Source organism: Plecotus auritus (genome assembly GCF_963455305.1).
Source record: "Plecotus auritus genome assembly, chromosome: 6".
NCBI classification, from domain to species: domain Eukaryota; kingdom Metazoa; phylum Chordata; class Mammalia; order Chiroptera; family Vespertilionidae; genus Plecotus; species Plecotus auritus.
In genome coordinates, this window is record NC_137773.1 from 89,150,959 (window position 1) to 89,171,681 (window position 20,723).

The 20,723-nt window shown below is 46.7% G+C and overlaps 1 protein-coding gene across 4 annotated transcripts in view; it reads left to right on the forward strand.

The window, feature by feature from the left end:
* ILF3 (interleukin enhancer binding factor 3) overlaps positions 1-20,723 on the forward strand; it is a 38,973-nt gene that overhangs the window by 11,596 nt on the left and 6,654 nt on the right. For 2 of the 4 annotated variants that reach the window (XM_080674834.1, XM_080674835.1), the window contains exons 2-17: positions 8,332-8,428; positions 9,275-9,504; positions 9,661-9,838; positions 12,656-12,803; positions 14,160-14,251; positions 14,641-14,736; positions 15,362-15,473; positions 15,896-15,993; positions 16,566-16,677; positions 16,780-16,890; positions 17,222-17,421; positions 17,788-17,955; positions 18,408-18,533; positions 18,640-18,816; positions 18,913-19,066; positions 19,210-19,263. In XM_080674834.1, coding sequence (XP_080530960.1) covers positions 8,426-8,428; positions 9,275-9,504; positions 9,661-9,838; positions 12,656-12,803; positions 14,160-14,251; positions 14,641-14,736; positions 15,362-15,473; positions 15,896-15,993; positions 16,566-16,677; positions 16,780-16,890; positions 17,222-17,421; positions 17,788-17,955; positions 18,408-18,533; positions 18,640-18,816; positions 18,913-19,066; positions 19,210-19,263 — 2,059 coding nt within the window. In that variant the 5' untranslated portion in view covers positions 8,332-8,425. Of the gene's footprint in view, positions 1-8,331; positions 8,429-9,274; positions 9,505-9,660; positions 9,839-12,655; positions 12,804-14,159; positions 14,252-14,640; positions 14,737-15,361; positions 15,474-15,895; positions 15,994-16,565; positions 16,678-16,779; positions 16,891-17,221; positions 17,422-17,787; positions 17,956-18,407; positions 18,534-18,639; positions 18,817-18,912; positions 19,067-19,209; positions 19,264-19,690; positions 19,884-20,723 lie in introns of those variants that run through there. The other 2 variants (XR_013960925.1, XM_080674836.1) reach the window with 2 other exon arrangements.

Genomic DNA, 20,723 nt, shown 5'->3' on the forward strand with positions numbered 1-20,723 from the left:
GGAATTAGAGGAAATATTTTAATATTGCTATTTGCCCTTTCTCTATAATAGAAGTGTCAAAGATGAAACAAAATTAGTAAAATGTATATGAAAATCTCTTCCTCCTGTCAGAGTCTGGGGCACGCCATGGGACCGAGAGTCAAGTCCCCGCTCACCCGCATGCATCTCAAAATTGCACAAGACCCAGACCTGGCCAGCCCCACCCATCAAGCCCCGCAGCCTGAGGTCCCCCAACCCTGGCCCTACTCGTTACAGCTCATTACAGGAAACCCGCCTCCCCTACGGCCGCAGCCATTTTTTGTTATGGGAACCCTGCCTCAGCTGTGGGCGCAGCCATCTTGTGATGGAGTGAAGGTCAATTTGCATGTTACTTCTTTATTATATACTAGAGGCCCGGTGCACAAAATTCGTGCATGTGGTGGGGGGGTGTCCCTCAGCCCAGCCTGCACCCTTTCCAATCTGGGATCCCTCTCACAATCCAGGACTGCTGGCTCCCAACTGCTCGCCTGCCTGCCTTCCTTCCTGATTGTCCTTAACCGCTTCTGCCTGCCACCCTCTAACGCAGCCGTGGGCAAACTATAGCCCGCGGGCCGGATCCGGCCCGTTTGGCTGTTCTATCCGGCCCGCGGAGCCGAAAGAGCGGAGGGTTCTCTTGCTCTCCCCTCCGCTCCTTAACTTTGAATTTATATTAGTTCACACAAACACTCCATCCATGCTTTTTTTTTTATTAATTTTTTACAGAGAGGAAGAGAGAGGAGAGGGATAGAGAGCTAGAAACATCGATGAGAGAGAAACATCGATCAGCTGCCTCCTGCACACCCCCTACTGGGGATGTGCCCGCAACCAAGGTACGTGCCCTTGACCGGAATCGAACCTGGGACCTTTCAGTCCGCAGGCCGACGCTCTATCCACTGAGCCAAACCGGTTTCGGCTCCATCCATGCTTTTGTTCCGGCCCTCCGGTCCAGTTTAAGAACCCATTGTGGCACTCGAGTCAAAAAGTTTGCCCACCCCTGCCCTAACCACTCTCCTGCCAGCCTGATTGATGTCTAACTGCTCCCCTGCCAGCCTGTTTTCCCCTAACTGCCCTCCCCTGCAGGCCTGGCCGCCCCCAACTTCCCTCCTCTGCCAGCTTGGTCGCCCCTAACTGCCCTCCCCTGCAGGCTTGATTGCTCCCAACTGCCCTCCCTTGCTGGCCATCTTGTGTCCACATGGGGGCAGCCATCTTGTATGTTGGAGTGATGGTCAATCTGCATATTACTCTTTTATTAGATAGTATAGAGGCCTGGTGCACAGGTGGGGGCCAGCTGGTTTGCCCTGAAGGGTGTCCCGGATGAGGGTGGGGGTTCCCTTGGGGCGTGGGGCAGCCTGGGCGAGGGTCCTGTGGTGGTTTGCAGGACGGCCACGCACCCTGGCGACCCAAGCGGAGGCCCTAGTATCTGGGGTTTATTTTCTACAATTGAAACTTTGTAGCCTGGAGTGGAGCCAAGCCTTCTGTGGCGGCAGCCTTTTCTGTTGGGATTTATGTATCTTCTATAATTGAAACTTTGTAGCCTTAAGCGGAGGCCTGGGCGGGCCAGGGTGTGTGGAAAGTTTGGCTTCCTCCATCGCCGGGGGCAACCCCAGCCTCCTGCTCTTTCCAGCTCCGTGGCTGCCGCCATTTCTGTTTGGATTTATGTATCTTCTATCATTGAAACTTTGTAGCCTTGAGTGGAGGCCTAGGCCGGCAAGGGCTGGCGGAAAGCTTGGCTTCCTCCATCGCTGGGGAAACCCAAGCCTCCCTCCTGCTCTCTGTGGCCGTAGCCATCTTGGTTGGGTTTATTTGCATATTTGCTCCTGATTGGCTTGTGGGTGTGGCTTGTGGGTGTAGCAGAGTGATGGTTAATTTGCATATTACTCTTTTATTAGATAGGAGGATTAGTTTATCTTCACTGGCCAGTGATCTCAGTGGTTAGAGCATCATCTCACACACCTAAGGATGGTAGGTTTGATTCCTGGTTGGCGGCGGGTTTGCCTGGGTTGCAGGTTCCATTCCCAGCCCTGCTCTGGGCTTGTGCTGGAGGCAACCATCTAATGTGTCTCTCTCAAATCCATGTCTTTCCCTCCCCCCACCTTCCATTCTTTCTAGATATAGATGGAAAAGATATCCTCAGGTAAGAATTAACAAGAACAACAAAAACATTCGTTGATTCACACATGCTAACTTGGGCAAGTTTCTTTTCCAACAGCAAGTGCCATGAATATAATATTCTAATTAGTGAGAGATCAGAAAGACGATCATCACATTGTAAGCATAATGATTTGTGGTGTAAACTTCTGTAACTGCATGCCATAGGTGGTCTGGTTTCAAGAACAAAAGAAAGAAACCTGATTCTATTGTGTTAAAACATCCCAAACTACAGAGGTCAGGATTAAAATCCTGATTCTTGCTCTAGCTGGTCTGGCTCAGTTGGTTGGAGCATCGTCCCATACACCAAAAGGTGGCAGGTTCAGTTCCTGATGAAGGCACATACCCAGATTTCATGTTTGATCCCCAGTTGGGGTGCATGCAAAAGCAACCCAATGTTCTCTCTCCCTCCCTCCCTCTTTAAAAAAAAAAAAAGATTCTGATTCTCCACTCTTTCCTTCCTTTGGTTTCTTTTTCAGAGAGGCTGAGCTGGTAACAATTAGGCATCACTTTTGCCCAGGTTTGAAACATAAATGAGGTTGCAGGAACAGCTTTGTGTAGCCTTTCACAGCTTTTGTTTAAAGTTAGATTGGTATTGGTAGGGGTCTATGATTTTTTTAAAGGTTTCTGCTCATCCAGAAGATCCCTGTGTCCATTAATGAGATGGATTACCTGCAATTCAAGACCAAAGCAACTGGCTTCTGAGCAGCTAGGTTGGGTGACAGTTCTGGGCTCACACTAAGACAAGCAAGGCCAGTATTTTTTTCCCCCTGCAAAGGAGTGTTGACTCCAGTGTTGTTGTTTTAATATATTTTTATTGATTTTAGAGAGGAAGAGAGATTAAGAAACATCAACGATGAGAGAGAATCACTTATCGGCTGCCTCCTGCACACCCCACCCTGGGGATCGAGCCCTCAACCCACGCATGGGCCCTTGATTGGAATTGAACTTGGGACCCTTCCGTCCACAAGCTGACAATCTATCCACTGAACCAAACCAGCCAGGGTTTCCCTTGTAATAACCAGAGTCCAGTATTTATGTACAGTTCTTTTTTTCTTTTGAAGTAGTGCACAGGAGATAGATAGATAGATAGATAGATATACACACACACATACATATACACACATATATATATGTGTGTATGTGTGTGTGTGTGTGTATAGCCAGCGACCGGAATGCTATAATGACCGTAACAACCGGTCACTGATGCCCACTGCGGCCAGCGAACTGGTCAGATTGGGAGTTGGGGCTGGCCAGCCAACCTCCCGCGGCCCTTCCCTCAGCCGGCCCTGCCCCTTATCGGCCTCTCCCACCCTGATCAAGGGTGATGTGGCTGGCCAACATCGCCCCTGATAGCCCCCTCATCCCAATAGGGCATGGGGCTGGCTGGCCAACCATCTGTGGCCCCTTGCTCCAGCCGGCCCCGCCCCCGAAGGCCCCCCCCCCCCACGACCCTCCCCCTCAGCCAGCTCTGCCCCTGATCAGCCACCCCATCTGGGAGCAGGACCAGCGGCCCACTGCCTACAGCCCCTCCCTACGGCCGGCCCCAACTCCGATCAACCCCCACCACCCTGATAGGCCCGCAGCCTCTCCCCCCAGCCAGCTCCACCCCTGATCGGCCTCCTCCACACCAATCAGGGGTGGGGCTGGATGGCCAACCTCCCCTGGCCCCTCCCCCAGCCATTGACCACCAATCGGCTGCCCCAACCCATTTGGGGGCAGGCCCACCGGCCAATTGCCTAAAGCCCCTCCCTCCAGCTGGCCCAGCCCTGATCAGCCTGATCCAGGCAGGCAGGCCGGCCAACCTCCTGTATCTCCTCCTCCTGACAGGCCCGGCCCCAATCCTCCAATTGGGACTGAGCCGGCTGTATCCCACTGTGCACGAATTCGTGCACTGGGCCTCTAGTATATATATATATATTGATTTCAGAGAGGAAGGGGGAGAGAGAGAGAGAGAGAGAGAGAGAGAGAGAGAGAGAGAGAGAGAGAGAGAGAGAGAAAGAGAAACGTCAGTGATGAGAGAGAATCATTGATCAGCTACCTCCTGCTGGGAATTGAGCCCGCAAGCCAGGCATGTGCCCTGACCGGGAATCGAACCCTGACCTCCTGGTTCATAGGTTGATGCTCAACCACTGATCCATGCCAGACAGGCCACAGGTTTTGAATATACTATTCAGTGAGTCCTGACCACTGCATACACTCAACCCCTACCAAGATACAGACCATGACCAACACACCCAGAAAGCGCCCTTGGGCCCCCTTTCCAGGTGTTCCTTGCCACCATTCCCCAGAAGCAATAGCTGTTAGGAATTTTTTCTCATTTATTAGTATTACCTGTTCTAGAACTTCATATAGGAAACTATTTATTGATACTCAGTTGCCCCAAATGTAGCCAGTCAGAGCCCTCACAAGTCAGCTCCTTGTTCTTTGGACAAGACTACATCAGTCTCTTGAGCACTTTCTGACACTGCAGCTTGACCAAGGCCCACCCAGGAGTTCCTGTATCAGGTACTGAATCGGCCACTTCTCCCAGGAGCTCCTTTTAGTAGGTTTTAGTCAATATCATTCCTACAAAAGCCCTGGTTAAAAAGATCAGCCATCTAGAACCTTGGTTAGAAAACTTTTTTATTTTTTGAAAACTGTTATTTTTAAAGTCTCTACATTTGGTATTTGTGTTGGAGGAGGGATGTGAGATGAGTAGATGGTATAGATATATAGTGAAGTATTTGCTCCTGAGCCTCATCGGGTGTAGAGGGAAGGAGTTTGTCCTTCAGGGTGTGCTAGCTGGCCAAGTTGAAGGGAATGGGACTTTCAGGCCATGTCCAACGCTGTCCTAGCTGCTAGCCTGTGGCCTGGCATGGAGAAGGTGCACACTGAATACATGTTGAACAAATATGCTTTTACTTAAAAAAATTTTTTTTAATGTATTTTTATTGATTTTTTACAGAGAGGAAGGGAGAGGGATAGAGAGTTAGAAACATCGATCAGCTGCCTCCTGTACACCTCCTACTGGGGATGTGCCCACAACCAAGGTACATGCCCTTGACCGGAATCGAACCTCAGTCCACAGGCTGACGCTCTACCCACTGAGCCAACCCAGTTAGAGCTGAACAAATATGCTTTTAAACACCAGCCTTGCCAAAACCGGTTTGGCTCAGTGGGTAGAGTGTCGGCCTGCGGACTGAGGTCCCGGGTCCCGGGTTCGATTCCGGTCAAGGGCATGTACCTTGGTTGCGGGCACATCCCCAGTGGGAGGTGTGCAGGAGGCAGCTGATTGATGTTTCTCTCTCATCAATGTTTCTAGCTCTCTATCCCTCTCCCTTCCTCTCTGTAAAATATCAATAAAATATATTTTTAAAAAAAATAAAAATAGAAGATATCCTGAAGCTTTAAAAACAAAAAAAACACCAGCCTTCTTTATCAGATTGATGAAGTTACAGCAGGGGTGGGCAAACTTTTTGACTCGAGGGCCACAATGGGTTCTTAAACTGGACCGGAGGGCCAGAACAAAAGCATGGATGGAGTGTTTGTGTGAACTAATATAAATTCAAAGTAGAGGAGCGGAGGGGAGAGCAAGAGAACCTTCTGCTCTTTCGGCTCCGCGGGCCGGATAGAACAGCCGAACGGGCTGGATGCGGCCCGTGGGCCGTAGTTTGCCCACGGCTGAGTTACAGCATAGTAATGGCTAGGAGTGGTGGTTTTTTTTAACACGGGTCCTCACCGTTAGGTAAGCTGTGATTTCTCATGGTCTGCTTCTTGGTAGTTTAGAATTGGTTTTCTGAGCTTTGGTTTGATTTTTAGATTACCTTCCATGGCTGCACTTTTGTAAGACTGCTTATGCATTTTTAAAAAAACATGGAAATTTTTTTTCTTTTTCTTTTTTTTAAAATATATTTTATTGATTTTTTTTACAGAGAGGAATAGAGAGAGAGAGAGAGAGAGAGAGAGAGAGAGAGAGAGAGAGAGAGAGAGAGAGAGAGGAGAGAGAGAGAGAGAGAGAGAGTTAGAAACATCGAGAGAGAAACATCGATCAGCTGCCTCCTGCACACCTCCCACTGGGGATGTGCCCGCAACCAAGGTACATGCCCTTGACCGGAATCGAACCTGGGACCTTTCAGTCCACAGGCTAACGCTCTTTCCACTGAGCCAAACCGGTTAGGGCAAAAAAACATGGAAATTTTTAAACATGCACAAATGAATTCCAATATACCCATCCCCTAGCATTAACAGTTGTCAACATTTTGCAATCTTCTTTTATCCTTCTCTGACGCACTGGAGTATTTAAGAGCAAATATCAGGCATGTACTTTCAACCATAAAATTTTCTTAAATGTGTATCTAATAGGTAAAGACATTCTTTTCAAACACAGCCACAATATCATTTGTCCCTAACTGAATAACGATAATTCATTATTACTACAGGATGCAATTTTGCATGCATATCACTCAGCACTAGGCTTCCACAGCAGCCTTTAGTGTAGATCCAGCTTCAGGCTTTCCTTAGGTTGACATCCTCACTTCACAATTCTCCTGCAGAGGGAAAGGAGCTGCTTCCTGTTTGCAGGTATAGAAGGAAGCTCCAAAGAAATTTTAAGACCACACTGGTAGTAGCTGGGCAAGCAGGGTTTCAGGCCCAAGTCTGTGCAGAAGCTCCACTTGGTAATGACCGAGTGGCTCATCAGGGGCCCCAGAGCCAGAAGCTGAGTCCAGGGAGTGGTCATTCACGCCTCCCTTTCCTACTTGTGCCTTATCATGAAGCCTGTGAACCCCACCTGTTACCTGGCCTGGCATTTGCTGCAGGGGCATTTGGCCTCCCGTTTCATCCTTAGATTTTCAAGTTATTTGGAACCTTACATTTTTTTCTTTAGCCCTAGCTGGTTTGGCTCAGTGGATAGAGTGTTGGCCCAGGGACTGAAGGGTCCTGGGTTCAGTTCCAGGCGAGGGAATGTACACCTTGGTTGCAGGCTCAATCCCTGGCCCTGGTTGGGCCATGTGCAGGAGGCAACCAATCAATGTTTCTCTCTCTCTGTCTCTCCCTTCTGCTCTAATAATCAATTAAAAAATATCCTCAGGTGAGAATTAACAAAACAAAACTACAAAACCTACAAATAAATAAATTGAATTTAAAATGATTTAAAATTTTTTTTTCTTTAAATAGTATAAAGTTTGGATTGTATCCTTATTTTTTAAAAAATTGATTTTAGAGATGGAGAGGGAGAAACATCAAGTCGGTTGCCTTCCATACCCTGCAACCTAGGTGTGTGTCCTGACCAGGAATTGAACCTGAAACCCAAATCCTTTGGTGTACTGGACAACGCTCCAACCAACTGAGCCGCAATAGCTAAGGCGTGGAACCTTTATATTTTCAACTTTGTTACTAGGTACTCCTAAAACATTGTGAAAATTCTTGTTTTGGCCAATCATGTTGACATTTATCCTAAAAGTGAGTGCCTTTCCAGGATGAGCCTGCTGCCCTGGCTAGTGACTGGCTTAGAGTGACAGAGCTAGCTGTTAGGGTGGTTGTATGCAATGGGTATATTTATCTGTTCCATGTTGTGCTGACGGGTTTTTGTTGTTTACTCATTTGGGAGATTTCTGTGTGGACCAGAATGTTTACACAGAGTGGGGGTTGAGTAGGTTGTAGTCAAAATTACAATTATAGCTGTGTTTGTCCTGAAGACTTCTGTTGTGCGTTTCAGTTGTCTCAGCCTCTCCAAGGATGAACCCACAGGTGTGTCTTTGTGGTACAGTGTCATATCTACCTGATGTTTCAGAAGGTTCTTGCCTTTCCAGTTTATAGGATCCTTTTAGAGCCCTGTCTCTTGCTGCTTCCATCTTCATTACCCTTAAGGACCAGAATCCCTCTTTTCCTTTATATTTGAAAAATTGGCATACTTTATATAAGTGATGAAAGAAGATAGAAGTAAAAATCATCTGAGTGTGGGGCTGAAGTGAGATTTTGCTTCTAGAAACCAGCTCTTTTAATTTTTAGGGAACTTTGTAATTAATTAGTTGTTTGTACCTTAGCTTTTAGTGGTGGTTACTTGGAAATAAAGATGTGTCCTGCTGTGTTAATGGGGCTTCTTAATGAGTCAGCGCTGCTGTCCTGCTCTAAAATTCATTCATCTATGAAATTTGAAACTAAAAAGATTTTCTGATTTTATAGATAGCTGAAGTATTGATAACACCAAGGAAATCTGTCACAATTTGAAAATATAAGCAAAATTTGATTTCCAGACACTACAGAAAAAGAAGTAAAAATGGTAAGAAACTTTTTCTTTAATCATAGGTACTATTTCTTCATACATGTACAGGTGTTTGTAGTATTGCCTCAATATATTTGATTCTATTTTTCATTTAACTTGAATTCTACTACATAGTGTAACAATTCAAATAATATAGAAATGTAAGTGACCCCTTCCCCCACTGTCTAGAGAAAGAACAACTGTTAAGTTTAGTTGTCCTTTTCCGAGTGTTCATATACAGGGATGGGCAAAAATTGGTTTACAGTTTTATGTGAAACACAGTTTATTCTTGTATTATTATTTATTAATTGTATTACAACTATAAACCTACTTTTGTCCATTCCTGTACAGTAAACTCCCCTATCCGCGCTTTTGCTTTCCGCGGTTTGAGTTACCCCTTGTCAACCGCAGTCCAAATACATGAAAAATTCCAGAAATAATTCAAATTCACCTCACTTCATCTCATCATGTAGGCATTGTGTCATCATCACCTCACAAGAAAACGAGGAAGGGTGAGTACAGTACAATGAGATATTTTCAGAAAGAGAAATAGCACATTTACATAACCTTTATTGTAACATTTTATTCGTTGTTAATCTCTTACTGTGCCAAATTTATAAATTACACTTTATCATAGGTATGTATGCATAGGGAAAAAATAGTATATAGAGGGTTTAGTACTATCCGTAGTTTCAGACATCACTGAGGGTCTTGGAATGTATCCTCCGCGGATAAGGGGGGACTACTATACTCTTATTTTCACACAAATGATAAAGCATCATTTTGAGTTATGCACCCTGAAAGATAAGCAGTGGGTTGCTTGGTCTCTTCACGTTGTTTTTAACTGAATTTTCACATTTCCAGCGTCCATTGCGAATTTTTGTGAATGATGATCGCCACGTGATGGCAAAGCATTCTTCTGTTTATCCAACCCAAGAGGAACTGGAGGCAGTCCAGAACATGGTGTCCCACACAGAGCGGGCTCTCAAAGCTGTGTCTGATTGGATTGATGAGCAGGAGAAAGGCAGCAGTGAACATGCCGAGTCCGAGAACTTGGACGTGCCCCCGGAGGATGAGAACAAAGAAGGGGCCGGGTAAGTTTGAGGTTTTGTTGTGGTTTTTTGTTTTTCTTCTTTCTAGGGAGACTGACTAGTCTAGAGCTGAGCATTTCCTTTCTGAAGAAACTCCAGCCTTTCAGGGTTCTGGCCAGGCTGAATCCCTCACATAGCATGTGTTGATCTGTCCTACAGGGAGCAAAAGACGGAGCATATGACCAGAACCCTGCGGGGTGTAATGCGCGTTGGCCTTGTGGCAAAGGGCCTCCTGCTCAAGGGGGACTTGGATCTGGAGCTGGTGCTGCTATGTAAGGAGAAACCCACAACTGCCCTCCTGGACAAAGTGGCTGACAACCTGGCCATCCAGCTCGCTGTGAGTTTGACCACCTCCACTGGGTGGGGCAGAGGAAGAGATACCCAACTGTGACATGTGCCAAAAGACATACTCTAAACCCACCCTTATACCTGTTGTACTCACACCTTATCCATAGGTAATGGACAGGGTGCCTCAGAGCCACTTAGGATCTGAGGACAATGGCTGGGTGACTGCAGTGGTGCCCAGACACTGTGGCTTCGAGGAAGGACCCAGTACCTACCATATGCTAGGCTGCGCTCTTCTAGGGCTTCAGGGGGCTTGAATTTCACATCCACACTACATTGGATAGGTGGTTGGGGGGATGGATGAATAGATAGTATAATTAACTCTTTCCCTCTGATCTAAACCTGGACATCATTAAAACCCTTTTAAAAACTAGATCCTATTTTTTTCTTAATCCCCACCCCAGGGCATGTTTTTGATTTTTTAGAGAGAAGAAGGGATAGAGACATCAATTGGTTGCCTCCCAAATGGGTCCCTACAGGGGATGGAACCCACAACTTACGAATGATTAGGAAACAAACCCACAATCATTTGGTATAGAAGGTAACACTCCAATCAACCAAGCCACTCCGCCAGGGCCAGACACACATTTTACATGTGTCATTTCATCTTCACAATGCTCCTTGTAGATAGGGCTTTATCAACAAGGTATTTGGGAAGAGTAACAGACACCGGCTGCTGATTTCTGGGGCTTCAGAACTTGCGCACATCACTGCAACCGGCTGCCTCCTGGATTTAGCAAAAACAAAAGTAAAACTCATTCCTTAGAAATACCATTCAGTTTTTTTTTTTTTTTAAGTCCTCACTTGAGGATATGCTTATTGATTTTAAGGGTGGGGATGCACATTGATGTGAGAGGGAACATCAGTTGGTTGCATTCTGTCCCATGTGACTGACAATTTGGAATTCATGAAAAAGGGCAGAATTGAAATGTGGAGCTAATGCAGTACAGTAGGTAATTTTGGGGTGCTATTTAAGATGAAACCCTAGCTTTTCTAGTAGTAAGTAATTTTAAGTTAATTTTATCCTTGTCTATTAAAAGCATATTAATTGAAGAAAATTAAGCTGATGAAAATGTTTCTAAAGGAAGGACTTTTTTTTTTTCTTTAAGATTTCTTACTGATTTTTTTTTTTAGAGAGGGAGAGAGAGAGAGAGAGAGAGAGAGAGAGAGAGAGAGAGAGAGAGATTAATGTGAAAGGGAAACATTGATGTGAACCCAGGCATGTGAACCAGCATTACCTTCAGTGCATGGGACGATGCTCAACCAACTGAGCAGAAGAACAATTTTTTATATATATATAAAGGGTGGGTCTTTAGAGAAAGATAAATAAACTACATTTTTATCTATTTAGATTGGTGGGTTGTAGCTTTTTTGTTTTGTCTTGTTTTTGTATAAAACAACACATAGTTACTATCTTTCAGTTCTGGAGGTCAGAAGTCCTGTATAGGTCTCTGTGGGCCAAAATCAGGCTGTAGAGGAGAAACTGTATCCTGCTCATTCAGGTTGTTGACATAATTCGGTTCCTTGTGGTGTAAGGACTAAGTTTCCTGCCTTCTTGCTGGCTGTGTCAGCTGAGGGTCATTCCCAGCACATACAGGCCACTGCTGTATTCTATGACTGAGGCTTCCTTCATCTTCAAAGCCAGAAACCTTGGTTGGAATCACTTTCATACTTCAAATATGTGCTCCTTCTTCTGTCTCATCTCTAGATGAATGGGTTTTGTTGTTGTTGTTATTTGACTGGGGCAAATTTGCACGCACACTCCCAGGAGATATATGGCAGTTTCTGGGAACAGTTTTGGTTGTCACAGTGTGAAGAGTAGAGTGCTACTGACATCTCTTGGGTAGAGGGTGGCGGTTTGCTGCTCATCACCTTACAATGCATAGGACAGCTCCACTCTCAGAATGATCCGCCCTGAAGGCCAGTAGTGCGGAGGAGCAAAAACCCCAGTTTAGATTTTTGGAAGTACAGTTGTCTTCCCTACATTTGATACTTTAAAAAATTATAAAAGCTTGACTTTCCTTCATCAAGGCATATAAACTGGTATAAAAAAAAAAAGCAGAAGTCAGACTGTTGTGAGTATCCATATAGACACATGCATTTGCAGTGAGTACGTACTTTAATATGCACCACATGACAAACCATTTTATTGCACATTGTTTTCACTCCACACACTGGTGGCTGCTCATCCTGGTGTGTGAATAGTGGTGCCTAGATGCTCACTTTGTGCTGCGTGCTGAGCTTTCCATGCAGAGTCCAGTTTAAGCCTCCTGCAGCCTTGTGGTGTAGGTCATGTCATTAAGCCCATTTTACAAATTAGAAACCACAATGTTTTGGGAGTTTTTTTAAGACTTTTTAATTGATTTTTTAGAGAAAGAAAAACATCAATGTGCCCTGACCCAGGAATCGACTCAACAACCTTTCAGTGCACAGGACAAGGCCCAATCAACAGAACCACATCTGCCAGGGCTAGAAATAAGAGTCATAATTAGATTTAAGTGATTTGTCCACAGTCACGCAACTAACAAATGACAAAATGAGGATTCATGCTCTCGTCTCCTCCCAGACCCTAAACTCTTGCATGTTGCATTATGAAGCTTCCTGTGAAAATCACTTTGTCTATGAAGTACCGGAAAATAGCCATAGACCTTGCCAATTAGAGGGAGGTCCTGAGCCCCCTAGGTGAAGGGCCTGCTGTTCATCATACCCCAAGATGTTGGCCTGTCTTCTGCAATAACCAGTGGGGCTAACTAGAAGTGTTGATTCCCTTGAGGAGAAAGTATTTTGAAAATTGCATTTTTTTTTTTAGGCTGTTACAGAAGATAAGTACGAAATACTCCAATCTGTCGATGATGCTGCGATAGTGATAAAAAACACAAAAGAGCCTCCATTGTCCCTGACTATCCACCTGACATCCCCCGTTGTCAGAGAAGAAATGGAGAAAGTATTAGCTGGAGGTAGGGAGGCTGAGAAGGCCAGCAGGACTTTGGAAACTTGGTGTTCCCTCATTACTCAAATGTGCTATTCAGTTTTAGACTGCGTTGATAAAAGGATACTGGTGTAGCTTTGCCCACTTTTACTCTGAGATCACATCTCCTGTTTGGTACTGGGGAGTTTGATCAAACAGTTGCACTAAAAGTGAGTAGCACTTTTCAGAGGATTGCACCATTTTGGTTTGTCTTAACCTTTGAATGCTGTCATCAGTGTTACAGTTGGTTTTTCTGTTGAGCCATTCTCTTCTATGGCCTTGAAAAAGTATGTCCAAGGTGATGTTACAGTTTTTTAAATTATGGAAGACAACCAAATGGCTTCTGCATAAACATCACGATGGAGTTGTACTAGCAACTTGTGGTGCAGCAGAACAGAAGGCTTCTTCACTGGTCCTCCTTCCATTGGCTGCTTTGATCAGCTCAGTAATTGAAATGCAAAGAGCTGATACAAAGTTAAACAGTTGTGTGGTTTTTCAAAAAATAAAAGCTCAGACACTAATAATGCTTTCACAACTCAGAGTCCTCCCAGGGCTTTCCTCTTGTGTGAATGTTTTTTATCACAAACATCCCACCACAAATAAAGGGAACAGGCCTTATCCAAATCCCTGATACACACAGGGCAGAAACTACAAACACACCAGTTTTGCTGCAGCATGGGCTCACGCTTAGCACCCTTGTTGCTGTTCTTTGATTCCTTTGGTTCTGATACCTGAATCCAACTACCAAAGCCCTTTTAGTTTATCAGTTTAGGGAAGCTGGACCTTTGACCAACAGGACTCTCTCTGTCAAGGGCTGGGGCTAGGGCAGTCCTGCCTGGTGGGTGGAGGTGGCCCCCTTTGCTGCAGATGCCTCGGGATGGCTGTTGTAGGAAGCAGTGAGGGAGTTCATTTTGACTCCCCCTACCACTGTTTCATTTTTTGTAGGTTTTTTTTTTTTTTCTATTGAAAATTTTAATTCAGCTAATTTATTGGGAGGTAACGGGGAGGAAGCATGGTAACAGTCCATTAGAAGATAGGATCCACCTATCTATTCCCTCCCCTATGGGATTATTCCTTGTAGAGTAACTTCCCACTTGTATTTTCTTTTTTTTTTCCTTTTTTCTTTCTTTTTTCTTTTTTTTTTTGGAGGGGCCTCCAATTTTTGCAATTTCCTCTCTAGGCAGAGTTGACATACTCTGGCTTCTCCTTCCCTGGTCCAGGGTAGAGATGACTTGAGATCCTGGGAACCTCCACTACTCTTTAGGAAGCTGCCACATCCCCTTTCCACCTGACAGAAACCCCTTGGTCAAACTGTGCCTTGTCTTCTTATTCCATCCATGAATAGAAACGCTATCAGTCAACGACCCCCCGGACGTCCTGGATAGGCAGAAATGCCTTGCTGCCTTGGCGTCCCTTCGACACGCCAAGTGGTTCCAGGTTTGCATTTTGTTCTTCTATTTGTCTTTTGGTAGAGAATTCCTAAGTTTTAACGTGGCTAACTTGCACTGTAAAGTTTCAGTAATGTTGACCAATGCCGTGCAGAGTTTAGCACCTGCAGGCATGCAGTTGCTAATGCAGCACGCATAAACCAATTGACCATCCCCCAAGGAGGCTTGTGACTGAGTAGGTGGGTTGCTGCTGCTTTGTGCCCAGAGTAACATTATTGTTGTCCATACAGTGTCATCACTGCCAACCACACACTTGATGGTTGTGAATGTTTATCCTTTACCCTGGACAAAGTAGCACCCTGAGACTTGTGTTGTTCATGTTTGCCTTGTGTTCTGGGAGGTGCCTTGGTGTAAAGATCCTGTGCTTTGTTCCTCTAGGCCAGAGCCAATGGGCTGAAGTCTTGTGTTATTGTCATCCGGGTGCTGAGGGACCTGTGCACCCGAGTGCCCACCTGGGGTCCTCTAAGAGGATGGGTAAGGCACCTTCTAGCTATGGCCACCTGGGGATTGTGTACCAGGGACCTTCTTCCATAGCCCAGGAATATCTTCTCGTATCTGGGCTAGAGTGGCCCTTTGGGGTGTGGCTGATATGTCCCCATCCTAGCTGCTTGTTGAGCAACTACTATATGCCACATCCTGGGTGGAAGGTGAAAGTGAGACCAGGACCCCCCATCACTGTTGCCCAGAGAGGGAGCTATCACATACTGTGACATGCTCAGCTCCATGATGAAGCCTTTGTGGCTACTCTTGGCCAGCAGTCAGCAAATAGGCCTACAGGCCAATTCTGGCCAGCTGCCTGTTTTACAGCACATACTTACGGATGTTTTTGTAATTTTGAATTTAAGTATCTACAAAATAGCTTTAACTTGGCCTCCTGGTCAATGTGGCTGAAAAGATTGAATGTCTGACCCTTTAAGGAAAAGTTGCTGAGCCCTGCTCTACGTGTCCTATCTTGGCTTAGCCCTGAAGTGAACTTGAATGGCTATGATTTTCCATGCCAACCCCTCCTCACACATACACAGTGATAGCTCCTCAGCATTGGCCAACCCCCTCCCCCACCCCACCCAGACATGGGCTAACTATCCCTCTTGCCTTTCAGCCCCTTGAGCTTCTCTGTGAAAAGTCCATCGGCACAGCCAACAGACCCATGGGTGCTGGCGAGGCCCTGCGGAGAGTGCTGGAGTGCCTGGCGTCAGGCATCGTGATGCCAGGTTGGGGCCTTGTGCTTTGCAAGTTACAGGAAAAGGACAGGGATCAAGGCCCTGAGGCCACTTCCTGGCGGGTCCCCTGACCGGGTTAGGGCAGCAGCAGCTCCATGTCCCCATAGGGCTAAAGCATGTGACTACCCTCTTGCACCATCATATCCAGCCCTGTGCCGGCTCCGCAGCTGTGACTCAGGGCGGATCCGGGGCACTGGTGACCCACTCCCATGTGAGCTCCTTGCTCTGAGACACATGCGGATTATTTCTCTCATGGGCTGGATGCTGAGTGGGTCACCGAGCTCAGCGTCTTTTCCAGAGCTGGGTGTGGATGGGGCGCGGGGGGTAACGCATCTGGTTCCCTCAGCCAGTACAACTCTTCCGAGACACTAAACGATAATCCTCTGCATATCTTCCTTGTTTCCTGCCTTCAGATGGTTCTGGCATTTATGACCCTTGTGAAAAAGAAGCCACTGATGCTATTGGGCATCTAGACAGACAGCAACGGGAAGATATCACACAGAGTGCGCAGGTATAGTCATCGCCATTGCCACCGTGAGCCCTTACCCAGTCTGTAATCACTGGCTTCTAGTTCCATTACTGGGTATTCTCAGGGTCGCCACTGGACAGTAGGCTCAGGTTGGGACTGAAGGCGAAGGGATTGTGCCTGATACAGGACGCCCCAATCTGGGCTGCTTCTTTCCCCTGGCGCCACGCGTGGTTGTAGCCTGCTCCTCATCCTGCTCCAGTGTTGTTTTCAGACACTGAGTTCAGTGGGGAGATGTATTTGCTACTTAGACTTTTACTGGGGTCCTTCCCTTGCAGGCCCATCACGTGGCTCCGTGTGGCAACCAGTCCCCAGATTGGGGTCTCCTGTATTCCTCTTGAGGCGGGTGGTCACAGGATGGCCTTCCCCCACAGCAAGGCTGGGTCCTGGCAGTCGGGCCCTCTCCTGGCTGTTGGGGGACCCCTTGCTATTGTAGGGGAGACCATTAGCAACCCCTCAGCTCCTCCCCCTTCTAGAAGGCATTAGCAAGCATACACACCTTGGCCAGGCACACAGGATGGCTGAGTCAGGTTCCTGTTCCACTTCCCCTTTTCCAGCATGCTCTGCGACTTGCTGCATTTGGTCAGCTACATAAAGTCCTGGGTATGGACCCTCTGCCTTCTAAGATGCCCAAGAAACCAAAGAATGAAAACCCAGTGGACTACACGGGTAAGTCTGCCAAGGGTTCCAGGTTGGGCAGGGACCTTGTGAGCCCCTCACAGAGCAACAGACTAGACTCTTAGCTGCTTCTGTCCTGATCTCTTCTTTCAGTTCAAATCCCCCCCAGTACCACCTACGCCATTACGCCAATGAAACGCCCAATGGAGGAGGATGGAGAGGAAAAGTCTCCCAGCAAAAAGAAGAAGAAGATTCAGAAGAAAGGTACAGGCATTCGTTCCTCGCCCTTTTTTTATCTTCCATCTGTCTCCATTTAAGGTTAACCACAACGTAGGGAGACACCTGGATTTTTTCAGACATATTTAAGTCATCTTTAAAATGGTTAAGTATATCATATGGGTACAGAACGCAAGTAAGGGGGGATGTGCCCCTACTGGTGACCCCAGCGGTGGCATGTATCTGGGAGCAGCATAGACAAGGCCTTGCAGCTGCCCAATCCATCATAGCCCATTAAGAAAGGCCATATCAGAAGTGATCCCCTCCCCGGTTCAGAACTTACTGATGTTCCAGAGTGATGTTGGTGGTCTTTCTCTAGAGGAGAAGGCAGAGCCTCCCCAGGCTATGAATGCCCTGATGAGGCTGAACCAGCTGAAGCCCGGGCTGCAGTATAAACTGGTTTCCCAGGCGGGGCCAGTCCATGCCCCCATCTTCACCATGTCTGTGGAAGTAGATGGCAGCTCATTTGAGGCCTCCGGACCATCCAAAAAGACTGCCAAGCTGCATGTGGCTGTTAAGGTACGGTAGCTGGTGGCATTATCCAACCCCTGCTTTTCCTTCAGACAGCAAAAACACTTTATTCATCTAGGGTTTTTTCAGAGCTGTCGTCTCCCATTTAAGTCCTAGCGCAAACACTATGAGGCTTAGGGAGGATATACAAACAATGAAATGGTTAGATTTTTCTAATGTTTGTCAAGTCACATATGGCAAGAATGCCTTTGTCAGCATGGCTGATAGGCAGAAGGTGTCCACACATGGTTGGGCATGTGGGGAGCAAAAGGAAACACCCTGAAAATTCTGGGTGCCACCCTAGGAACTGCTGATTCAGAGTGCCCCAGTGCTGAGCCCCATCCCTCACAGGGGTCTTGCGGATCTCCCTCCCAGGTGTTACAGGACATGGGCTTGCCTACTGGTGCTGAAGGCAGAGACTCCAGTAAGGGGGAGGACTCGGCTGAGGAAACTGAGGCCAAGCCAGCTGTCATGGCCCCTCCACCCGTGGTAGAAGCCACTTCGACCCCCACTGCTGCCTTTACTGCGGATCCCACTACCGAGGTGAGCCCATGGCACTGGATAGCCCAACAGGGTAGTGCAGGCAGCCTTGTGTCCTGTGAACCTGGACGGTTGCTGGTCCTCCTCATTTCCTCCCAAAGAAGTCACCTTCCAGTCTAGGAACCTATAGTGGGAACTGGATGTGAGCCTTTGAGCTACTACCCAGAAGGCTTTGCTGATGTTGACCTAGCACTCAGGGATGTACAGGGGTGACCCTCAGTCAATGATAGGCCATTTCCCAGAAGAAGAGGGTGCAGGTGGAGGTCATCCTATTGCTGGGAGGCTCACAGATGATTTTCAGAGGCGAGGGTGGTGTGGGACAGCAGGGTACATAGAGTGGAGGGCTGTGATGCGGTAGAAGCTGTCCACCACGTGTTAGACAGCCCTTCGCTGAGTGTGTTGGGTTTGTTTTTTGTTTTCCCCCTTTTTCTGTTTTCCCTGAGAACATAAAACAGCAGGGGCCGATCCTAACCAAGCATGGCAAGAACCCCGTCATGGAACTTAATGAGAAGAGGCGTGGCCTCAAGTATGAGCTCATCTCAGAGACTGGTGGCAGCCATGACAAGCGCTTTGTCATGGAGGTGAGTGATCCTGCAGTGGTTTCTGTGGAGGCCTGGAGTCTTTGGAGAGTCCCTTTGCCCCAATGGGAGGCTTTGGCTCACCCCTGACACGTGTCTGTTCTTCCAGGTCGAGGTAGATGGACAGAAGTTTCAAGGTGCTGGCTCAAACAAAAAGGTGGCAAAAGCACATGCTGCCCTTGCTGCATTAGAAAAGCTATTCCCTGATGCCCCTCTCTCCCTGGAAGCCAATAAGAAGAAGAGAGCACCTGTGCCTGTCAGAGGTGGACTGAAATTTGCTGCTAAGGTAACTGGCTGCCCCTGCAGTCGCTTAAGCTAGGCGTGAATTCTTCTGTGATCGGAAAATTAGGCAAATTTAACTTGTCTGTCCTTTCCTGTCCAGCCACATAACCCTGGTTTTGGCATGGGAGGCCCCATGCACAACGAAGTGACCCCACCCCCAAACCTTCGAGGGCGGGGAAGAGGAGGGAGCATCCGTGGTCGAGGTAGAGGAAGAGGATTTGGTGGTGCCAACCATGGAAACTACATGAATGCTGGTGAGGAACCTTGTCCTATACCCATGGGCCTGTCTTGCTCTCTGGGGTGTGTGGGGCCCCTACGGTTGAGCTGCGATGCTGGAAGAGGCAGATGCAGAGGAGACCTGCCTCCAGCCCTGATAACCCTGTCGGTTCCTTTCTAGGCGCTGGGTATGGCAGCTATGGGTATGGAGGCAACTCAGCAACAGCTGGCTACAGTAAGTGTGTTATTTCTCTTGGTCTGAGTTTGGGAAGAAGCTGCAGTGTAGCTCCCATGCCTGAGTTAGGTCAGGGTGGCCCACACCCATCCTCAGTGATTAGATCAGGTGGTCCTCAAGGCCCCCACCCTCCCCATCCTGCAAAAGTGTGATTTACTCTGTAAATGTTAACACACACTGTGTGACTTGAAAGTACCTTAAAAGTAAAAAAATTTTAAATTTCTCTGCTTTAAGCCATGTGAACGAAGCACCAGTCCTGTGAATATACTTTTCCTAACAATGCACAGCTCTTGTCTTGAGAAGGAGCCTTCATTGGGGGGTTACAGGAGCAGAGAAATCTAAAACATGAATTTCAAATGTGGCGCTCTGTGCCATTTTTCAAAAGAATTCTAATTTTTTTTCTCTGCTCTGTCTCCCCCTTTTGTAGGTGACTTTTTCACAGACTGCTACGGCTATCATGATTTTGGGTCTTCCTAGAGCATCTAAAAGTATTGCACACAAAATCAACTTTTTACTCCAATTTTCTCGAACTCCAAAACCTAAAGTGTCCGTGCTGTGCCCCTGTGCTTCACTGGGTTTCTCAACCGTGGCTTGTCACCGCAGCTTGTCTGAAACTCTTAGCCTGCAGAATTTAAGACAATGGCAGTTTTTATCGTGATTTGCCTTTGAACTTGGTCATATTGAAGTTCACAATAAGTGGAAAACAATTTTCAGAGAATGCATTTTTTGTGCAGAATTGCACAGAATTCTAGAGCCAGCGTTGGTCAGCATCAAGGCAAAAGCCCACCTTTGCTTTTTATGGAAAGCATTACTTTATTTAAGAGACAGATAATGATGCATTTTAATCTACCTTTGTCTTAATTTACAGCAGGTTTTGTATGAATTTTTAACCTTTTAACAAATTCCCAAATCTGGTTGATGCCTTTGATAGTGCTGAAAACTATTTCACCACATCTGAATCCAGAGCAACCGACTTTTCTTTTTCTTTTTTTTTTTCTTTCTTTTTTTTTTTTTTTTTTTTTAATAAGCATGTAAAACAATGGGAACATTGGGGAATTGTATATTGTGCAAAGTTAACCTTTCCTGCCTCTTGTAAATGCTCTGGTGGGTGATTGGGGATGCGACATTCTGTGGCTTGTTTAGCTAGAGGTGAACTCTCAAAGGTATCAAAACTGTGCTTCCATCATTTAGTGCAAGAAATAGACAGGCTTAAGGGATCAATAATGCAGAATTTTGCAAGTCCTGATTACAGTTGCAAATGAATGGAATTCTAGAATTTTCTTAAATTGAGTTTTAAAAAAATAATCAAGCGGAAAGAGCCTAATATGTAACTCAATTCTCCGGTGAAAATTTTACCTCAGTAGGGCCTGTGCTGCTGGGCGCACAGCTGCCACAGAAGCCCTGGAAGCTTCCACCCTTCTTACCTTAAGGTACAGGCTTGAGGTTGTGGCTTCTCCCTG